Consider the following 21,311-nt stretch of genomic DNA (forward strand, 5'->3'; position numbering starts at 1 on the left):
TTACATATATTTCCAAAAAACAGGGATAAAAATCTACACATAATCTAAATGTTTTAAGAAAAGAGGTTTTAGTAAGATATTTTCTCTTATTTTAATGTAGACTAAGCCTCTTATTTCTAATTTATATTTTGTTTTACAACAGACAGGTCTCTAAACATGTCCTTGAACTCTTGGACATCTGAATTTTGCACACTGTGTGCACACGTAAGAATGATTATGGGAGAAAAAGCAGAAGACAGAAAGGTGTTATATAAAATTCATGGGTTCACATGAATAAAGCAAGTTCTTAGAGACCTACGAAGAGTTTCAGATTCTGACACAATAATAGTGGGAGACTACAACATCCCACAGGCACTAATAGATAACTGAAGAAGGCAATTAACAAAACATTAGGATCTAAACTCCACACTTGACCAAATAGTCCTAATAGACATCTACAGAAGTCTTCATCTAAAAATAACATAACATACATTGTTCTCATCATGTGGCACATACTCAAAAACTGATCACACAATCAGAAACAGAATAATCCTCAGCAAATTCAAAAATCTCAAAATTATACAAACCCAAACACACAGACCACAGCTGAACAGAAATAAAGTTCAATAAAAATATAACAACTGATACAATTACATAAAAATTAAACAACCTGCACTTGAATAACTTTTTGGTAAATAATGATATTAAGGCAGAAACCAAGAAGTTCTTTTAAACAAATAAGAACCAAAAAAACAGGCCAAGCACGGTGGCTCATACCTGTAATCCCAGCACTTCGGGAAGCTGAGGCAAGCAGATCACATGAGGTCAGCAGTTCGAGATCAGCCTGGCCAACACGGTGAAATCCTGTCTCTACTAAAATTACAAAAATTAGGCAGGCATGGTGACACATGCCTGTAATCCCAACTACTTGAAAGGCTGAGGTAGGAGAATGCTTGAACCCGAGAGGCGGAGGTTGCAGTGAGTTAAGACTGTGCCATTGCATTTGGCCTGGGCAACAAGAGTAAATCCCCATCTCAAAAAAAAAAAAAAAAAAAAGAACCAAAAAACACATCAGAATCTCTGCAATATAGCTAAGATGGCGTCAAAGGGAAATTTATAGCATTTAATGCTCAAATCAAAAAGTTAGAAAGATCTTCATTTTACAATCTGACATCATCAATAAAAGAATGAAAGAAGCAAGAGCAAATCAATCCCTAAGGTAGCAGCAGACAAGAAATAACCAAAATCAGATCTAAACAGAGATTTAGACATAAAACTTCACAAAACATAAAAAAATCCCGGAATTAAATCTATGAAAAAAATAAATAAACCACTAACTAGATTAATGCAGGAAGAAGGGATGACTCAAATAAATACAATTAGAAATAACAAAAGAGACATTACCACTGACCCACAAAAATATCTTGAAGTCTACTATGAACACCTCTGTGCACACAAACAAGACAATCTAGAAAAAATGAAAAAAGTATTGAACAAATACATCCTTCCAAGAATGAACAAAAAAGAAATGAAACCCCTAAACAGATGAATAAGAAGCTCAAAAACTGAATTAGTAATAAATAGCCTACCAACCAAATAAAGCCAAGGACCAGACAGATTCACAGCTGAATTCTATCAAATGTACAAAAAAGTGCTGATATTATTTCTACAGAAACTACTTTAAGCAATTAAGAAAAAGGAACTTCTTTCCAATTCATTATATAAGAACAGCATTATTCTGACACCAAAACCTGGCAGAGATAAAACAAAAACAAAAAAAAATTCAGGCCAATATCTTTGAACATTGATGCAAAAATCTTCAACAAAACACTGACAAACCAAATCCGGCAGCATATCAAAAAGCTAACCCAGTATGATCAAGTAGAATTTATTCTGGGAATGCAAGGTTGGTTCAACATACACAAATCAATAAATGTGATTCATCACATAAACAAAACTACACAGAAACCACAAGATTACCGCAATAGATGCAGAAAAAGCTTTTGATAAAATTTAACATCTTTCATGTTAAAAACCCTCAACAACCTAGCCATTGAAGGTACATACTTTAAAATAATAAGTTATCTATGACAAACCATCAGCAAACATACTGAATGGACAAAAACCTGAAAGTGGACGGGTGCAGTAGCTCATGCCTATAATTTCAGCAAATTGGGAGGCCAAGGCAGGTGGATCACCTGAGGTCAGGATTTCAAGATCAACCTGGCTAACATGGCAAAACCCTGTCTCCACTAAAAATACAAAAATTAGCCAGGTATGATGGCAGGTGCCTGTAATCCCAGCTACTCGAGAGGCTGAGCAAAGAGAATCACTTGACCCAGAAGGTTGAGGCTGCAGAGGGCCGAGATTGTGCCACTGCGCTCCAGCCTGCGAGACAAAGTGAGACTCTATCTCAAAAAGAAAAACAAACAAGCAAGCAAACAAAGCATTCCTCTTTGAAAACTGGCACAAGGCAAAGATGCCTTCTCTCAACACTACTATTCAACATAAAATTGGAAGTACTGGTTATAGTAAGTAGGCAAAACATAAAAATAAAAGGCATTTGGCCAGGCACGGTGGCTCACGCCTGTAATCCCAGCACTTTGGCAGGCCAAGGCGGGCAGCTTATGAGGTCAGAAGTTCGAGACCAGCCTGGCCAACATGGTGAAACCTCACCTCTACTAAAAATACAAAAATTAACCAGGCACAGTGGCGGACGCCTGTAATCCCAGCTACTCGGGAGGCTGAGGCAGGAGAATTGCTTGAACCTGGGAGGTGGAATTTGCAGTGAGCCAAGACTGTGCCACTACACCCCAGCCTGGGTGACAGAGCGAGACTCCATCTCACAAAAATAAAAATAAAAATAAATAAAAGGCATTTAAACAGGAAGACAGGAAGTCAAACAATCCCTATTTGCAGAAAACATAATTCTCCATCTGGAAAACCATATAGTCTTAGCAAAAAAGCTCTTTTTTTTTTTTTTTTTTGAGACGGAGTCTCGCTCTGTCGCCCAGGCTGGAGTGCAGTGGCCGGATCTCGGCTCACTGCAAGCTCCGCCTCCCGGGTTTACACCATTCTCCTGCCTCAGCCTCCCAAGTAGCTGGGACTACAGGCGCCCGCCACCTCGCCCGGCTAGTTTTTTTTTTCTTTTTGTATTTTTTTAGTAAAGACGGGGTTTCACTGTGTTAGGCAGGATGGTCTCGATCTCCTGACCTCGTGATCCGCCCGTCTCAGCCTCCCAAAGTGCTGAGATTACAGGCTTGAGCCACCGCGCCCGGCCAAAAGCTCTTTAACTTGGCAGAAAAGCTCTTTCTTGGCAGAAAAACAATTTCCATATCATTTCAGGATACAAAATAAGTGTACAAAAATTAGTAGTGTTCCTGTAAATCAACAACATCCAAGCCAAATACGAATCATAAACACAATCCCTTCACAACTGCTGCAAAAAGAATAAAATATCTACAAATACCACGAAGGTGAAAGATCTCTATAAGAATTGCAAAACAATGTTTAAAGAAGTCAGAAAAGGCACAAATGGAAAACAACTTTATGCTCATAAACAGAAAAGATCAATATCCTAAAAATGATCATAATGTCCCCCAAAATATTTACAGATTTAATGTTATTCTAATCAAATGACCAAAATATTTTTAACAGAACTAAAAAAAAAGAAAAAAAAAAAAAACTATTGTTAAAATTCATATAAAACCAAAACAGAGTCTGAATAGACAAGGTAATCATAAGCAAAAACAGCAAAGCTGAGGCATTACATTACCTGTCTTCAAACTATACTTCAGAGCTACAGTAAACAAAGCAACATGGAACTGGTACAAAAACAAACTCATTGACCAATGTAACAGAATAAACAGTCCAGAAATAATGTCACACACCTACAACCATCTGATCCTCAACAAAGGTGACAATAGAAATGTGGAAACAATTCCCTATGCAATAAATGGTGGTGGAATAACTAGCTAACATTATGTAGAAGACTGAAACTGGACCCCTTTATTACACCATATACAAAAATCAACTCAAGATTAATTAAAGACTGAAATGTTTATTTTAACATTATAAAAAACCCTGGAAGATAACTTAGGAAATACCATTCTAGACATAGAATCTAGTAGAGATTTCATGATGAAGATACCAAAAGCAACTGCAAAAAAAGCAAAAATTGACAAATTGGACCTAATTAAACTAAAGAGCTTCTTTACAGCAAAGGAAACTATCAACACAGTAAACAGACAACCTACAGAATAATAGGAAATATTTTCAAACTATGCTTCTAACAAAGGTCTAGTATCCAGAATCCCTAAGATACTTAAACAAGTTTATAAGAAAAAAAAGACCTCACTAAAAAGCAGACAAAAAAACATGAAAAAGATGCTTCTCAAAAGAAGACAAACATGTGGCTAACACACATGTAATAAAATGCTTATCAATAATTATTGGGGAAATGCAAAGAAAAACCATGAGATACCATCTCACGCCAGTGAGAACGCCTATTAAGCCAAAAAATAGATTATGTCAAGGTTGCAGAGAAAAGGGAATACTTACACACTGCTGTTAAAAGGGTACACTGCGGTGGCTCAAGCCTGTAATCCCAGCACTTTGGGAGGCCGAGACGGGCGGATCACGAGGTCAGCAGATCAAGACCATCCTGCCTAACACAGTGAAACCCCGTCTTTACTAAAAAAATACAAAAAGAAAAAAAAAACTAGCCGGGCGAGGTGGCGGGCGCCTGTAGTCCCAGCTACTTGGGAGGCTGAGGCAGGAGAATGGTGTAAACCTGGGAGGCGGAGCTTGCAGTGAGCCGAGATCCGGCCACTGCACTCCAGCCTGGGCGACAGAGCAAGACTCCGTCTCAAAAAAAAAAGGAGGGGGGTACATTGATTCAACCACTGTAAAAAGCAGTGTGGCAATTTCTCAGAGAACTAAAAACAGAATTACCATTTCATCAAGCAACCTCATAATTGGGTATATACCCAAAGAAACATAAATTATTCTGTCATAAAGACACATGCACAAGGGTGTTCACTGCAGCACTATTCACAGTAGCAAAGACATGGAATCAACTTGAATGTCTATCAATGGTAGACTGAATAAAGAAAATATGGTATGATCAGGCACAATGGCTCATGCCTGTAATCCCAGCACTCTGAGAGGCCAAGACAGGTGGATTGCCTGAGCTCAGGAGTTTGACACCAGCCTGAGCAACATGGAAAAATCCCATCTCTAAAAAACTACAAAAATAAAAATTACCCAGGCATGGTGCTATATGCCTGTAGTCCCAGCTACTTGGAAGGCCAAGGTACAAGAGGATTGCTTGGCCCAGCGTGATGGCTCACACCTGTAATCCCAGCACTTTGGGAGGCCGAGGCGACAGATCACCTGAGGTCAGGAGTTCAAGACCAGCCTGGCCAACATGGTGAAACTCCATCTCTACTAAAAATACAAAAATTAGCCAGGCATGGTGGTGGGCGCCTGTAATCCCAGCTACTCGAGAGGCTGAGGCAGGAGAACTGCTTGAACCCAGGAGGCATAGGTTGAGGTGAGCCGAGATCACCTATTGCACTCTATCTTGGGCAACAAGATCAAAACTCCATTTAAAAAAAAAAATTAATCACACAGGAACACTTCTAGGAGGTACCAAGTTTCATCACATAAAATGTAGCATTAAACTCAAAAATCAAAATAACAGGATATTGGGCTGGGCGCAGTGGCTCACGCCTGTAATCCCAGCACTTTGGGAGGCTGAGATGGGCAGATCACTCGAGGTCAGGAGTTCGAGACCAGCCTGGCCAACACGGTGAAACCCCATCTCTACTGAAAATACAAAAACTAGCCAGGTGTGGTGACACATGCCTGTAGTCTCAGCTACTCAGGACGCAGAGGCAGGAGAATCACTTGAACTTGCGAACTGGAGGTTGCAGTGAGCTAAGATTACACCATTGTACTCCAGCCTGGGTGTTGTAGTGTGACTGTTCATCTCAGAAACAATCAAACACACAAAAAAACACAGGATATAGAACAAAGATACTCACTATAAAAAATTTACCCTTCTAAAAAAAGGAACTGAAGTTTTCAGGAATCTATGTAACTCATCAATTATCTACCACATTGTTTTATGGAAATGTATTCATTGTCTACAGCTGAAATTGAAGAGAGATTTTTTTTCTTTTTTTCCTTGGTAGCTACCAGTCTAAAAGCTAGACGGAATTCTGTTTGAAATCACTCAGCCACAGGCCAAGCATGGTGGTTCATTCCTGTAATCCCAGCACTTTGGGAGGCCGAGGCGGGCGGATCACCTGAGGTCAGGAGTTTGAGACCAGCCTAACATGGTGAAACTACAAAACTACTAAAACTACAAAAATTAGCCAGGTATGGTGGTGTGTGCCAGAAATCCCAGCTACCAAGGAGGCTGAGGCAGAAGAATCGCTTGAACCCGGGAAGCAGAGGTTGCAGTGAGCCAAGATGGCACCATTGCACTCTAGCCTGGGCAACAGAGTGAGATTCTGTCTCAAAAAAAAAAAAAAAAAATCACTCAGCCATAAAAAAAACATGCCCGAGAAACTTGCTAAACTCACTGAGAAAGAAAAAGGGAAATGAAAATTTTCAACAAATAAAATATATTATTAGATATTAATGTTTTTGAAACTCACCTCTTTTATGCCCTTTGTAAATATTTTCTTACCTTTCAAGCTCTACTAATAAAACGCAATATACAGTTAAAAAACTGAGGTGAGCTGGGCACAGTGGCTCAGGCCTGTAATCTCAGCACTTTGGAAGGCCCGGGCAGGTGAGTCACTTAAGGCCAGAAGTTTGAGAACAGCCTGGCTAACATGGTGAAACTCCATCTCTACTAAAACTACAGAAACGAGCTGAGTGTGGTGGTGCACACCTGTAGTCCCAGCTACTTGGGAGGCTGAGGCATAAGAATCACTTGAATTCAAGATCTGGAGGTTGCAGTGGGCCAAGATGGCACCACTGTACTCCAGCCTGGGTGACAGAGGGAAACTCTGTCTCAATAAAACAAAAACAAACCTTCGGTCAAAATAAGTGAAAAAACCTTTTCAAGACACAGATATGTCTTAATCATGTGTCAAGTCAGGCAACCCAAATATTTGAGAGACTGTCCCACCCCATCCTACTCACTGAAGTGCTCAATAACTCGCTCTCAGGAGACTCTGAACTATGCTCCATTGAGTGCCTCAGGCACATTTTATTCCTCAAGTTTTTACACCATCTCACTGGGGTCAGTTTTTTGGGGTTTGTTTTTGTTTTTGAGGAGGAGTCTCACTCTGTCGCCCAGGCTGGAATACAGTGGTGTGATATCCGCTCACTGCAACCTCCACCTCCGAAGTTCAAGTGATTCTCCTGCCTCAGCCTCCCGAGTAGCTGGGATTACAGGCGTGCACCACCACGCCTGGCTAATTTTTGTATTTTTAGTAGAGATGGGGTTTCACCATGTTGGCCAGCTGGTCTTGAACTCCTGACTTCATGATCCGCCCTCCTTGGCCTCCCAAAGTGCCAGAATTACAGGCATGAGCCACCGCGCCTGGCCCTGGTTTTGTTTTGTTTTGTTTCTAGAATATTTTTTAATATTTTTCTGCCCTCTAAAGGAAACCAGGAGTTAGAAATTATTTGTTTTCTCCTCAATACTAGTACCTGACTGGCTGACCAGCAATGTGTCTTTAAGAAATGAAAGCTGGGTTGGGTGAAGACAATATTAATGTCTCAGAAAATTAGCTTTAAAACAAAAAAGTGCACCAGGAAATGCCTCTTAGACTCAGGGCATCCACCTGCACACTTGGGAAGCTACACTCAATACCTCAGATTTTCCTATGAGAGAAAATGACCCAGAAGCTGATATTTACTAGACACTCTAGCAGACACAGCCACGGTGGGTATCTTAGTTTATGCCAATACAGTTCTGAAACCCAGGTCCAAGAAAACCGAACAGTGACTGAAGACACATCACACTATAGTTTCCAAAAGGAAAATTTGACCCAAAAACATTCTGATAAGATATCTGTGTCTAGGGAAAATAGAAGAAAAAGACACACAGAGATATTTTACAATACAGTGTCAAGAGATTATTCTTTGCTTTCTTCTCATAGGAAATATTTACAAAAAGAAAACAAATCTTTTTAAATGTGCCATCAAATGCTGTCAAAAAATGATTAATTGACCAGGCGAGGTGGCTCACGTCTGTAATACCTCGTCTGCAATACCGAGGCAGGCGTAACGCTTGAGGCTAGGAGTTTGAAACCATCCTGGCCAATACAGTGAAGCCCAGTCTCTACCAAAAATACAAAAATTAGCCAGGTATAGAGGCGGGCACCTGTAATTCCAGCTGCTTGGGAGACTGAGACAAGAGAATCATTTGATCCCATAAGGCAGAGGTTGCAGAGAGCCTAGATCGCACCACTGCACTCCATCGGGACGACAGAGCAAGCCTCTGTCTCAAAAATTAAAAAAAAAAAAAAATTAAAATAGGTATCAAAATGTACACTAAAGGACAAATAGATGATAAAGTGAATTAGAGAGGGGAAACTGGCATTTGGGAATGTCAGACGAAACGGGACATTTAGTATTTTCCTGCAAGCCAGAGTTAGGCTGGAGGAACAGGGGATGAGGGGTGAACTTGAAGCCCTGCTTGGGACACATGTGAAAATTTCAGAAAAAAATCAGTCCCCTATGGAATGTGAAAATAATTAAGTGGCAGGCAATTAGATTGAGGTGGCTCTAGTCCCCAGATTTCTACTTCTAAAAATAAAAATCTAAACTCAAGAGCATTTTTTGGTATATTACTACATTAGCAGAAACAAAATTCAGGCTTAACCAAGAATAAGCTGCCAACTGAGCTCTGATTACATTACCAGGCTATTTCTACCTTGAATGTAAAAATCAAGAAACTAGGCTGGGCACGGTGGCTCACTCCTGTAATCCTAGCACTTTCGGAGGCCGAGGTGGGTGGATCACCTGAGGTCAGGAGTTGGAGACCAGCCTGACCTCAGGTAAAACCCCGTCAGGTGAAACCCCGTCTCTACTAAAGGTGAAACCCTGTCTCTACTAAAAATAAAAAAATTGTGGCGGCACGCGCCTGTAGTCCCAGCAACTAGGGAGTCTGAGGCAGGAGAATCGCTTGAACCCAAGAGGCGGAGGTTGCGGTGAGTCGAGATCACACCACTGCACTCCAGCCCGGACAAAAGAGTGAGGCTGTCTCAAGAAAAAAAAAAAAAAAAAAAAAGCTAGATAACTGTACCTAGCCAATTATTGAATTTGGTTTTCTTTATCATGAACCTCATAACAATCTTTTCTTCAAGCCCCTTCCATGGACCACAAATTACAAACCACAGCTGGATGCTGTACAATTTTTTCAATCATTCTTTTATTAAATTACTTAGTATTTTTGCAGTGACGCCCATAAATTTTTAATAGAAAAAAGAGGGCCTGGGAACCCCACAGACCAAAGCTCTTCCCGTTCACGAACACGCAACCCGAGTCAGGATTCTCCCCTGACGACCATCCCTGGGTCCCTGCACAATTTGGGAGAGAGGCGGGACTGCGGGTCATTGCGCAGGGAAGAGACAGGGCGCCTGGGGATCTGGCTGTCAGCGTAGCCGCCATCTTATTTCTGCAGGGGACTGAGGCCAAGCTGGGCAAGGAGAACTCCGGGCGCAGATTGTGGAGCTGACTGCGGGGAGGCCTGCGTCCCGCTACAACCGCTTCCCACCAGTTCCAACCAGCCCCCTCCCTCTCTCGGGATGTCGGACTGGAATTCTTACCATTTCTAGGCTTCTAGGGGGTCCCGGCATCTTAGCTGTGGATCTCCAATACCTGCTGGTAACAGCGCCACAAACGCGGGGCCTCTAGGAGCAGAGGATACAGATCAGTGAAGACAGACCTGGAGCTCCGGCGGCAGCAAGAGACAAAGGCCCCGCCATATCCCGGAAGCCGCCCTGTCCGCTCCAGCTGTGTGCCTGATTGGACAGTTCCCAGCCCAACGTCCCTGATTGGATAACGTTTAAGGCCCCGCCTAGTCAGACCCCGAGTGATAGAAGATGTGATCAGACGCTAGGCTGAAGAAAGAGTGACAGCCTAAGCTGCAGCCTTATCAGGCAGGGCTTCCTCCCTGAGCTGGGCCAGGCCCACCCCAGAGCGTGGGAAAATTCTATATCCGTTTTGCTCTCTCTCTTTTTCAACGTATTCAAAATGTGAACAAACATATTTTATGGATATTAATAATACATAAAATTTTTGTTCAAGAGAAAATCAACTTTTACTTTAGTAATAATGTATTATCAGTACTAAAGCTAATTTACTAAACCGTTATAAGTAAATCCATCAGCTGGGCGCGGTGACTCACGCCTGTAATCCCAGCACTTTCGATGGCCAAGGCGGGCGGATCACCTGAGGTCAGGAGTTCAAGACCAGTCTGACTAACATGGTGAAACCTCATCTCCACTAAAAATACAAAATTAGCTAGGCGTAGTGGCATATGCCTGTAATCCCAGCTTCTCCGGAGGCTGAGGCGGGAGAACTGCTTGAACCCAGGAGGTGGTGGCTGCAGTGAGTGTAGATCGCGTCATTACACTCCAGCCTGGACAACAAGAGTGAAATTCTGTCTCAAAAAAATAAAAGAAAAAAAAATTAGCTGGGCATGGTGGCGCGTGCCTGTAATCCCAGCTTCTCAGGAGGCTGAGGCAGCAGAATTCCTTGAACCCTGGGGGCTGAGGTTGCAGTGAGTCAAGATCTTGCCACCGCACCCTAGCCTGGGTGACAGAGCGAAACTTTGTCTCAATAATAATAATAATAATAATAATAATAATAACAAAAATAAAGTCCCTCGAATTTGTCTTTTTGACCATTCTAGATTTTTATACATATTTTATGATCTCTTATCAATTTTTACTTTTTAGTTTTTGTCTAGACAAAGTCTAGCTCTGTCGCCCAAGCTGGAGTGCAGTGGCGCCATCTGGGCTCACTGCAACCTCTGCCTCCTGGGTTCAAGCGATTCTCCTGCCTCAGCTTCCCGAGTAGCTGGGATTACAGGCATGCATCACCGAACTCGGCTAATTTTTTGTATTTTTAGTAGAGACGGGGTTTCACTGTGTTGCCAAGCTGGTCGCGAACTCTTGGCCTCAGGTAATCCACCCGCCTCAGCCTCCCAAATTACTGGGATTACAGGCATGAGCCATTGTGCCCGGCCATTTTTTAAGTTTTTATATTTTATTTTATTTACATTATTTTTATGTTTTCAATTTGAAACAACCTTTAAGTAATTTCAAAGTAGACAAAATGTTTCTAACTTTCTTCATCAAAAGCATATTTTGCTTTTGTTTATACACTCTCTTTTTTTATTTCTGGGAGCGAGGCTTGTTCTTTCACCCAGGCTGAAGTGCAGTGGTGCAATCTTGACTCACTGCAACCTCTGCCTCCCAGGTTCAAGCGAATCTCCAGCCCCAGCCTCTGAAGTAGCTGGGACTACAGGCGTAAGCCATCAGGCCCGGTTTATTTCCGTATTTTAAGTACAGACTGGAATTTGCCTTATTGCTCAGGCTGGTCTGGAACTCCTAAACTCGAAATGATCCGCCTGCCCTGGCCTCCCAACATGTTGGGATAACAGATGTGAGCCACTGCACCTGACCTTTGTTTATACACTCCCTACGAAAAATTGGTTTTCTTACAGCTAGAAATCTTAGTTTTATATATATAAATTACATTAACCCTTAACAAACTAATTTTTAATGAAATCCCTAGAAAGTAATTTTGAACTGTTTTGTATCAATATTTGTAGATTAAAAAAAAATTGTTTTTTAACGTTTATTCAAATTTTCTGTTAAGTAACAGATCTAAATATAGTTAGCTTTTCTATATCATGTTTAAAAAAAATTGTGGGCTGGGTGCAGTGGCTCACGCCTGTATTCCCAGCATTTTGGGAGGCCGAGGTGGGCGGATCACGAGGTCAGGAGTTCGAGACCAGCCTGGCCAATATGCTGAAACCCTGTCTCCACTAATAAATACAAAAATTAGCTGGGCATGGTGGAGCGCACCTGTAGTCCCAGCTACTCTGAGGCTGAGGCAGGAGAATCGCTCGAACCTGACAGGCGGAGGTTGCAGTGAGTCAAGATCAGGTCACTGCACTCCAGCCTGGGTGACAGAGTGAGGCTCTGTCTCCAAAAAAAAAAGAAAAGATTGTCACTTATGATGGCTCATGCTTATAATCCCAGCACTTTGGGAGGCCAAGAAATGAAGACTGCTTAAGCACAGGAATTTGAGATCAGCCTGGGCAACATGGCAAAAACATGTATCTAAAAAAATACAAAAGTTAACTGAGCATGGTGGCCTGCACCTTCAGTACCAGCTATTCAGGAGGCTGAGGGAGGAAGATTGACTGAACCAAGGAGGTCGAGGCTGCAATGAGCCCTGATCAAGCCATTGCACTCTATTCTGGGTGACAGAGTGAGACCCCTTCTGAAAAATAAAAAATAAACCAAAAACAGCCAAAGCACAGAAAGTTAAACTTACGGGGTTTGGGGTTATTTTGTTTTTGTTTATTATTATTATTATTATTTCCAAAGTTTCTAAGGTACAGATGATGTTTGGTTACATGGATAAGTTCTTTTGTAGTGATTTCTAATATTTAGGTGCACTCATCTCCCAAGCAGTGTTCACTGTACCCAATATGTAGTCTTTCATCCCTCACTTCTCTCCCACCCTTGCCACTGAGTACCCAGAGTCCATTTATATAATTCTTATGCCATTGCATTGTCATAGCTTAGTTCCCACTTATAAGTGAGAACATATAATGTTTGGTTTTTTATTTCTTAGTTAATTCACTTAGAATAATGGTCTTCAACTCCATCGAGGTTGCTGCAAATACTATTATTTTATTCCTAGTTATAACTGAGTAGCATTCATTGGTGTGTATATATGTATGTATATATACACACATATATGTGTGTGGCATATGCCACATTTTCTTTTTCCACTCATTATTTGATGGGCATTAATTAGGCTGCTTCCATTCTTTTGCAATTGCAAATTGTGCTGCTATAAACATGCATGTGCAAGTGTTTACTCATATAATGACTTCTTTTTCTCCGTGTAGATACCCAGTAGTGGGATTGCTGAATCAAATAGTAGTTCTACTTTTAGTTTAGTTTTTTTTTTTTTTTTTTTTTGAGACGGAGTCTCGCTCTGTCGCCCAAACTGGAGTGCAGTGGCCAGATCTCAGCTCACTGCAAGCTCCGCCTTTCGGGTTCATGTCATTCTCCTGCCTCAGCCTCCTGAGTAGCTGGGACTATAGGCGCCCGCCACCTCGCCCGGCTAGTTTTGTATTTTTTAGTAGAGACGGGGTTTCACTGGGTTAGCCAGAATGGTCTCAATCTCCTGACCTCATGATCCACCCGCCTTGGCCTCCCAAAGTGCTGGCATTACAGACGTGAGCCACTGTGCCTGGCCAATCACATACATTTAAAAAATGCACTGGTGGGCAGGTGCAGTGGTCTGAGCAACAGACCAACACTCTGCCTCAAAAATAAATAAATAAACAAATAAATAAATTGGTTTGATTCAGAATGGTTGGACAATTCAAGCAGGGGGCTCCCAGGTAAATTTAAATATTTTCTGGTTGACAATTGGTGGAATTTATCTGAAGACCTGGGATCAACAAAAGGGAATTTTTAGGTTAAGGTAAAGAATTGTGGAGACCAAGTTTTACTGTGCAGAGAAATCTCTCAGATAGCTGACTTCAGAGACAGAACAGGTTGTACAATGTTTCTTATCAGACCTAAAAGGGTGGTTGGCTCTTAGTTGACTATCTCCTGGATCTGCACAGGAAGAAAGGAAAACAAAGGGGGAAGGAGATGCTCTACAGAATGTGAGTTTTTCCCACAACAGACTTTGTGGGGCAATTTCCAGATATGGCAAGGAAATCTATTTTGGGTTTAAATACATTTTTCTTGTCTCATAATGTTATGAGAGAGTTAGACTGAAAAGTAAGTCATGACATATAGGGTCAAATAAACTGCATCTGATGGGAATTTATGGTTTGTAGGGCATGACTCCCTATATCCCCTAGGTACAAACTTGAGCAAGATAAAAAATCAGAGGTCAGTCCTCAGTCCTCCTCTTGGCCAAAAAGCATTCCACAGAATGCATATGCAAGCTAACAGCAGCAGGTCCCGTGGTACTAGGAAGGGTTCTTCCTAGAGTTATCTGATCTGCTCATTAGGTGAGCTCCCACAATGCTAGGAAGGCTCATCTCTAGAGTAGTCTGGTTGGTGGTAGTTTTAAATATTAGCAATTTGGATAATGCTATGAGGACATAGTCTGACCTGATGTAACAATTGTTTAAAGGGTGAGATGGAGTCAGGCCTAGGTTTAGTCTAAAATAAAAAATCTTCGATAAAATCTATTTTCTGAGCTATCGTGATGCAGGTCTTTAATTGTGCCTTTCCTTCTGCTGCATCCAGCATAACATCTTCAAAAAGTATATAAAAAGATAGCAAGAATTAGGCACGCCAAAAAGGCACTGCATGCATCATCATACTTTTTGATCAGACTCACAATGTGTTTATCCTCCTTATAAAGGGTTATTTGGACCTTGTGATAAATCTTACTTGAGAATTGTGGGACCAACATTAAATTAGAAATTAATAAATTTAACTTTTTTCCAGCCAATTTATCTCCATAGGTATAGCATCCTGAGGAGTGTACAAATTCAATGCAAGAAATGCCTGGTCCTTGGTGTCTAAATTGTTAGACTTGTTAACAGTAGACAAATCTATTTTTCCTCCAATTTTTGTGTTGCACCATATACTGGTATTTGGGAGAGAAAAGGTTTTGTCACAGGAGAAGTCATATAATTCTACAGTGTCAGTTTTCCTGTGGCAGGATTCCCTATGACTGAGGGCCTTAACAGTCAGAAGACTTAAAGCCAATCAATTGTCCCAGGCCAGACAGGAATGAATGTGGACAGGAATTTGTTACTTTTTATTTTATTTATTTTTTTGTGTGTGTGAGATGGAGTCTCGCTCTGTCGCCAGGCTGGAGTGCAGTGGCATGATCTTGGCTCACTGCAACCTCCACCTCCCGGGTTCAAGCAATTCTCCTGCCTCAGCCCCCTGAGTAGTTGGGACTACAGGTGAGTGCCAGCACATCCGGCTAACTTTTTGTATTTTTAGTAGAGACAGGGTTGCACCACATTGGCCAGGATGGTCTTGATCTCTTGACTTCGTGATCCGCCCGCCTCCAGCCTCCCAAAGTGCTCGGATTACAGGCTGAGCCACCGCGCCCAGCCCGTTTGTTACTTTTTAAAATTATTTTAAATAAAAAGACCGACAGAAAAACCAAAAGGAAACATTACAAGACGGATTTATTTTTAACTTCTGTGTTGAGCTGCTGTGAGCTTGGTTTTTGTTAAAGACTTTTTTTTTCTTTTTGAGACGGAATCTCACCCTGTCGCCCACGCCGGAGTGCAGTGGCACAATCTCTTCTCACTGCAAGCTCCGCCTCCCAGGTTCACGCCATTCTCCTGCCTCAGCCTCCGGAGTAGCTGGGACTACAGGCGCCCGCCACCATGCCCGGCTAATTTTTTGTATTTTTTTTTTGCTTAGTATGGATGGGGTTTCACCCTGTTAGCCAGGATAGTCTCGATCTCCTTACCTTGTGATCCGCCCACCTCGGCCTCCCAAAGTGCTGGGATTACAGGCAAGAGCCACCGCATCCGGCCCAGTTTTTTGTTAAGGACTTAAAGGAATTAGCTGTAGGAAACATAAGCATTGTTCTGAAAAATTAAACAAAATAAATAATTTTGAATAATTTTAATAATTAATTAATTTACTATTGAGGAACACATTTACCATAGTTACAGTGTTTCTACGTATGAAGAGATGTGCTCTGCTGCAAGGGTTTGTGATAATGAATTTTCTTAATTACTATATTTCGTGAGACTCTATCTTTTTTTTTTTTTTTTGAGACAGAGTTTCACTCTTCTTGCCCAGGCTGGAGTGCAATGGCACGATCTCGGTTCACTGCAACCTCTGCCTCCAAGGTTCAAGTGATTCTCATGCCTCAACCTCCAGAGTAGCTGGGACTACAGGTGCACACCACCACACCCAGCTAATTTTTTGTATTTTTAGTAGAGACGGGGTTTCACCATGTTAGCCAGGCTGGTCTCGAACTGCTGACCTCAGGTGATCCACCCTCCTTGGCCTCCCAATGTGCAGGGATTACAAGTGTGAGCCACCACACTCACCAGAATTATTTCTTTTAGTAGTTTAGAAATCTCAATTGCCCTTTCAGACTGCGTAGGAAAAGCCTCAATCCAAACAGTAAAGGTGTCAATGAATGCCTAATAAATATTTAAACCCTTTACATGGGGGCATCTGATATAGTCTATTTGCCAGTCTTCACCAGGGTACATTCCTCTATGCTGAACAGGCCTTACTAAAGGAGGAGGTAAACATTGGTCATTTGGGTTGTTCCAGGCATATAGTTCACAGGCCTGAGTGACCTGGTCTACTCTTTTAAGTAATTATTTTTCTATAAAAAGCCAAGATATTAATTTAAACAGGGAATTTATTCCCAAATGAGTAGAGTCATGCAAATGTTTAACTATTTTTTATTGATTAGCACCTCATATCAGGTTTATCAGAGTGTCTGGCAAAATGCCTGCTATTTCAATAAGAGTTCCCTGTCATCCACTGGTGTCTTTTAGCTTATAGAACTCCTTGTACTTGGTGTGGGCTTAAACCTCAGGGTGTTGTTCTAAAGCCAGTTTATTGGCTTTATCTACCAAAAGAGAAGTTGCTACAACTTCCCTGAGGCATCCAGGCACGATAAGAAAATTATGTAAGAAAACCAAAGTCACTGAAAAACAGCTTAGAGATTAGGTAAAGTGGCATCTATGGGCTTGTCAATCTATCCCCGTGACCATACAGTTATGGGGTGACAGAGACCCATTATAATGGGTCAAAACAGAGTAAGCAGCCCAGAAGAAAGTTAATATTCTTTTTTTTTTTGAGATGGAGTCTAACTCTGTCGCCCAGGCTGGAGTGCAGTGGTGTGACCTCGGCTCATTGCAACCTCCGCCTCACAGGTTCATATGATTCTCTTGCCTCAGCCTCCTGAGTAGCTGGGATTACAGGCATGTGCCACCACGCCCGGTTAATTTTGTATTTTTAATAGAGATGGGAGTTTCTCCATGTTGGTCAGGCTGGTCTTGAACTCCCGACCTCAGGTGATCCACTCGCCCACCTCAGGCTCCCAAAGTACTGGGATTACAGGCATGAGGCAACACACCCGGCCTCTTTTTTTCTTTTCTTTTCTTTTTTTTTTTTTTTTGGAGACAGAGTCTCTCTTTCCCGGAATGGAGTGCAGTGGCACGATCTCAGCTCACTGCAATCTCCACCTCTCAGGTTCAAGCAATTTCTGGATAAGTTTTTGTATTTTTAGTAGAGATAGGGTTTCACCATGTTGGCCAGGTAGTCTTGAACTCCTGACCTCAAGTCATCCACCCACCTCGGCCTCCCAAAGTGCTAGGATTACAGGTCTGAGCCACCACACCTGGTGAAACTTCATATTCTTACTTGCCATGGCAAAGGTTACTGAGGCTTTTCCAGATATATGGCTAGTTGTCTGATGGAAACGGTGATGGAAGGTCTCAGGTCTCGTCACTCGTGGGTGCTTGCCTGGCTGTTTTACCAGTCATTAGTTCAGGTGCTAATGGCTCTCTTCAGAACACTGGACAAACCCTCTTCCAGTGGTCAGTTTTCTTATAGTGTACACCCTGATTTATGCCCAAGGCACAGTGACTCTGACGCCCAAGTTTGGGCTTCCCACTTTTCAGCTTCCCTTGTTCAAGCCAAGACCCAGGAGGGCAACCCCATTTGGGAGGTTAGCTTAAGGTTGCAACCAAGAGCTGCAACTTGTGGGAGGTTCTTCTTCCTCTTTCTGCTTCCTCCGCTTTGTCCCTGTTATTAAAAACTAAAAATGCCATGTCCAAAGCTGTTCCAGAGAAGTTTGGGAACCCATAGCTGCTTTTAGTAGTTTTCTATAGATAGGGGCAGACTGGGTTATAAAATGTACTCCCAGAAGGGTGTATCTTTTCTTGTGGCAAGACCAGTGTTAGAATATTTCCTGATTGCCTCAACTAAATGCTATTAAAACAAAGTTGGATTGTCATCTTTGCCCTGAGAAACTTCCTTAACCTTTTCATTGTTAATGGGTTTTTTCATACATTTCTTCATCTGTTTCAACAAACAAGTGACCATATGATCTCTTCTTCCAAGTCCTCACACCCCCTTTGATAGTTCCACTCTAGATCTTGATCTGAAACTGCTATACCTCCTGTCTGATATATATTATGGTTTGGGTTATGAGCCAATACCTCATCTGCATGAATCCTAGCTGTCCCCAAAATGCATTGTTTTTCTTCCACTGTACAACACAGAGACAACAAAATATACAGATCCTGCCATGTTAAACTGTAGATCAGACTTAACTTCTCAAGCTCACCTATGAATTTTCCTGGATCTTCAGAGAAATGACCAAACTTGTCTTATGATAGAGCCAAACCAGACAGAGAAAAGGGGACACATCCTCTCACAGGTCTTCTTCCCCATTTGCAACCTCTGTAAGTGATCAAAGACTTCCCCTTGGAAGTTGATAGGCAGCTCCACTACAAGTAGTACTCACAGGGCTAAGTTCTTCGGGAAGTGGTGGGTATAGAGTAGGACTAGACAGGTAAGGAGGGACGACAAATGGTTCTCAACAGAATTTTCAGGTGTACTAGTGGGAAAAAGGACCAACACATCTGAACCTTCAGACCTGAGAGAAAGAGGTTCTGCTTCACCCAAAAATGTCCACTGAACCAAGTGGCAGGGGGTCTTGTAATAAAGGATCATCTTGTATGTCCAACTCTTTTTCTTCTATTTCTCTCATGAAACATGGACATGCCTGCTGCAGGGTTTCATTCTGACTGAGCAGCAAAAATACTCGAACATACAGTATTTTATCCCATTTTCCCTCCCACTTACAGAACAAATTGAGTTGAAGTATATATACCCATTAAAGGCAACTTTTCTTGTCTTTCTGAAACTGCTTGCTGCTTTTCCATGCATACCATCCTTAAGAAAGGGCACACTCTTAACCCAATCTGTAATCTCTGTTCCTGAGGTTTTAGTAACCTGATGTTTCTCTTTTGTTGTAGACAGCCCTGATGATGAGTTTTCACACCAGAGAACAGAAAGGTCAAGATATGCTTGAAAAAGCTGATGGGGAGCATTGGGTCAGGAAAGACCAGGCTGTCTAGCATTCAGAGACACCTATATAACTGTCCTTGCAATTAGGAGCCAGGCCCCAAAAAGCTTCCCACTGCATGTCTTTCACCTAGGCTCAGGCACAAAAGTCACATAACCTAGGCCCTTCACCTAGTTATATGTCACAGTCACCCCAGGGAGAAGCACCCAGGCATGGGGAAAAAATTATGTAGATGCTGAGACAAGTGATCTGTGACAATCCCCACTGTTGACAGGTCTCAGAGACAAAAAATAGTCATATCATCTTGTTTAGTAGGCCAAGGACATTCATGATGTCTCCTGTGGACAGGGAACAGGCAGAAATATTACATCACCTGTGTGTTGTGCCTAGGGATTAGTCACTCCCCCTTCTGTGGTCAGGGCCCAGGCAGGAGCAAAGAGTAACATCACATAGGTACTTGGCCCAGATATGTTACAACGTCTCCTAGGGAAAAGCCTATGTAAAAGTCCAGAGTAGGGGGCCTTCTCTTTTGGCTTTGGAGCTCCCCTCCCTCTGTCTCTGTACAGGGGAGCTTCTTCTTCTGTCTTCTCCCTTCTTTCTTGCCTATTAAACTCTCCACTCCTTAAAACCAAGAAGAAAAAAAAAGTGGAGAGTAACATCAAATAAATGATGGGTTCAGAAATACGGCAAAAATGGCCCCTGTAGTCAGGATATAGGTAGGAGATTCATATTATCTGGGTGTTAGACCCAGCAATATGTTATAATAGCCCATGTGGGCAGGGCATAGAAAGGACAAACACATTACCTGGGTGCAGGGACCAGTGATATGTCACAATGTCCTCTGTGGCAGGAACAAGACAAGAGTATAGGGTCACATCATCTACATACTGGTTCCAACAATATGTCCCAATCCTATCTGTGTGCTAGGCCCAGGCAGGAGAGTCAAATCCCTCAGGTTTTGAGCAGAGATGTGTGTCACAATCACACACACAAAAAGGCTCAGGAATAACATGAATAATTCCTCACATATTCCCGTTACAGGTATGAGAGGCAAGACTGTTTAGAAGCTGGGTCTAAGTGCACAAATCACAATCTCAATATGGATGAATTCATGAAAAAGAGCTTCAGTCTCTCCTTCAGACTGTCTTCTCAGTAAAATCATGCCTCACAGGTATGCTGAATCTTGATCTGAGTCAGCAGCCCAGCTGTGGACCAGATCCACATATGGGAGTCAATTTTGCAACTTTCCACTGCCTCCAGGGGTGAGATTCAGAACTTCAGAAGTAGGATGACATATTTACTGTTGACTGGGTGTGAAAACCAGTATCACAATGTCACCTGTGTGCTGGGCCATGTAAGGGCATTCAATGCATTACCTGAGGACTTTATGCAATATGCACGTGAGTCACACTCTAAGACATTTGTGATGGTATGGACCCTTGAAAGTACGCGTTGCTCTGATCCCAGAAATGAGAGTCAACATCTCTTCAATTGGCGGATCCATATAGGAGAGTCCTCATCTGCCTACGAGCTACATTAAGAAGTGAGTCATCATTTGTAGCTTTAGAAATGAGCCATTCCTGGCTGGATGTCTGCATATCACAGTCACAATTCCAACTGTGGACTGTATCTGCATATGAGATTTAGGACCTCACCAGTGGGTTCTGTCTACGTTGAGGTTACAATTATAACGAGTGGCAGGATGTTCTTTTTCTCTTTTTCTTTTTTGAGACAAAGTCTCACTCTGCTGCCCAGGATGGAGTGTAGCGGCACGATCTAGGCTCACTCCAACCTCCGCCTCCTGGGTTCAAGTGATTCTCCTCCCTCAGCCTCCTGAGTAGATGGGACTACAGGTGAGTGACACCACACCTGGCTAATTTTTTGTATTTTTAATAGAGATGGGGTTTTACCATGTTAGTCGGGATGCTCTCAATCTTGTAACCTCGTGATCCACCCACCTAGTGCTGAGATTACAGGCATGAGCTGGTCTCCCAAAGTGCTGAGATTACAGGTGTGAGCCACCACGCCTGGCAGGATATTTTTTTTTTCTTTTTTTT

The 21,311-nt window shown here is 42.2% G+C and overlaps 1 protein-coding gene across 1 annotated transcript in view; it reads right to left on the reverse strand.

Moving 5' to 3' along the window:
• Window positions 1-10,010, reverse strand: part of LOC105527487 (zinc finger protein 254-like) — a 41,772-nt gene extending 31,762 nt beyond the window's left edge. Inside the window, 1 exon segment of the mRNA XM_011963807.1 lies at window positions 9,774-10,010. Coding sequence (XP_011819197.1) covers window positions 9,774-9,803 — 30 coding nt within the window. The 5' untranslated portion in view covers window positions 9,804-10,010.
• Window positions 10,011-21,311: the final 11,301 nt, after the last annotated feature.

Source organism: Colobus angolensis, unplaced genomic scaffold (assembly GCF_000951035.1).
Source record: "Colobus angolensis palliatus isolate OR3802 unplaced genomic scaffold, Cang.pa_1.0 Scaffold627, whole genome shotgun sequence".
NCBI lineage: Eukaryota > Metazoa > Chordata > Mammalia > Primates > Cercopithecidae > Colobus > Colobus angolensis.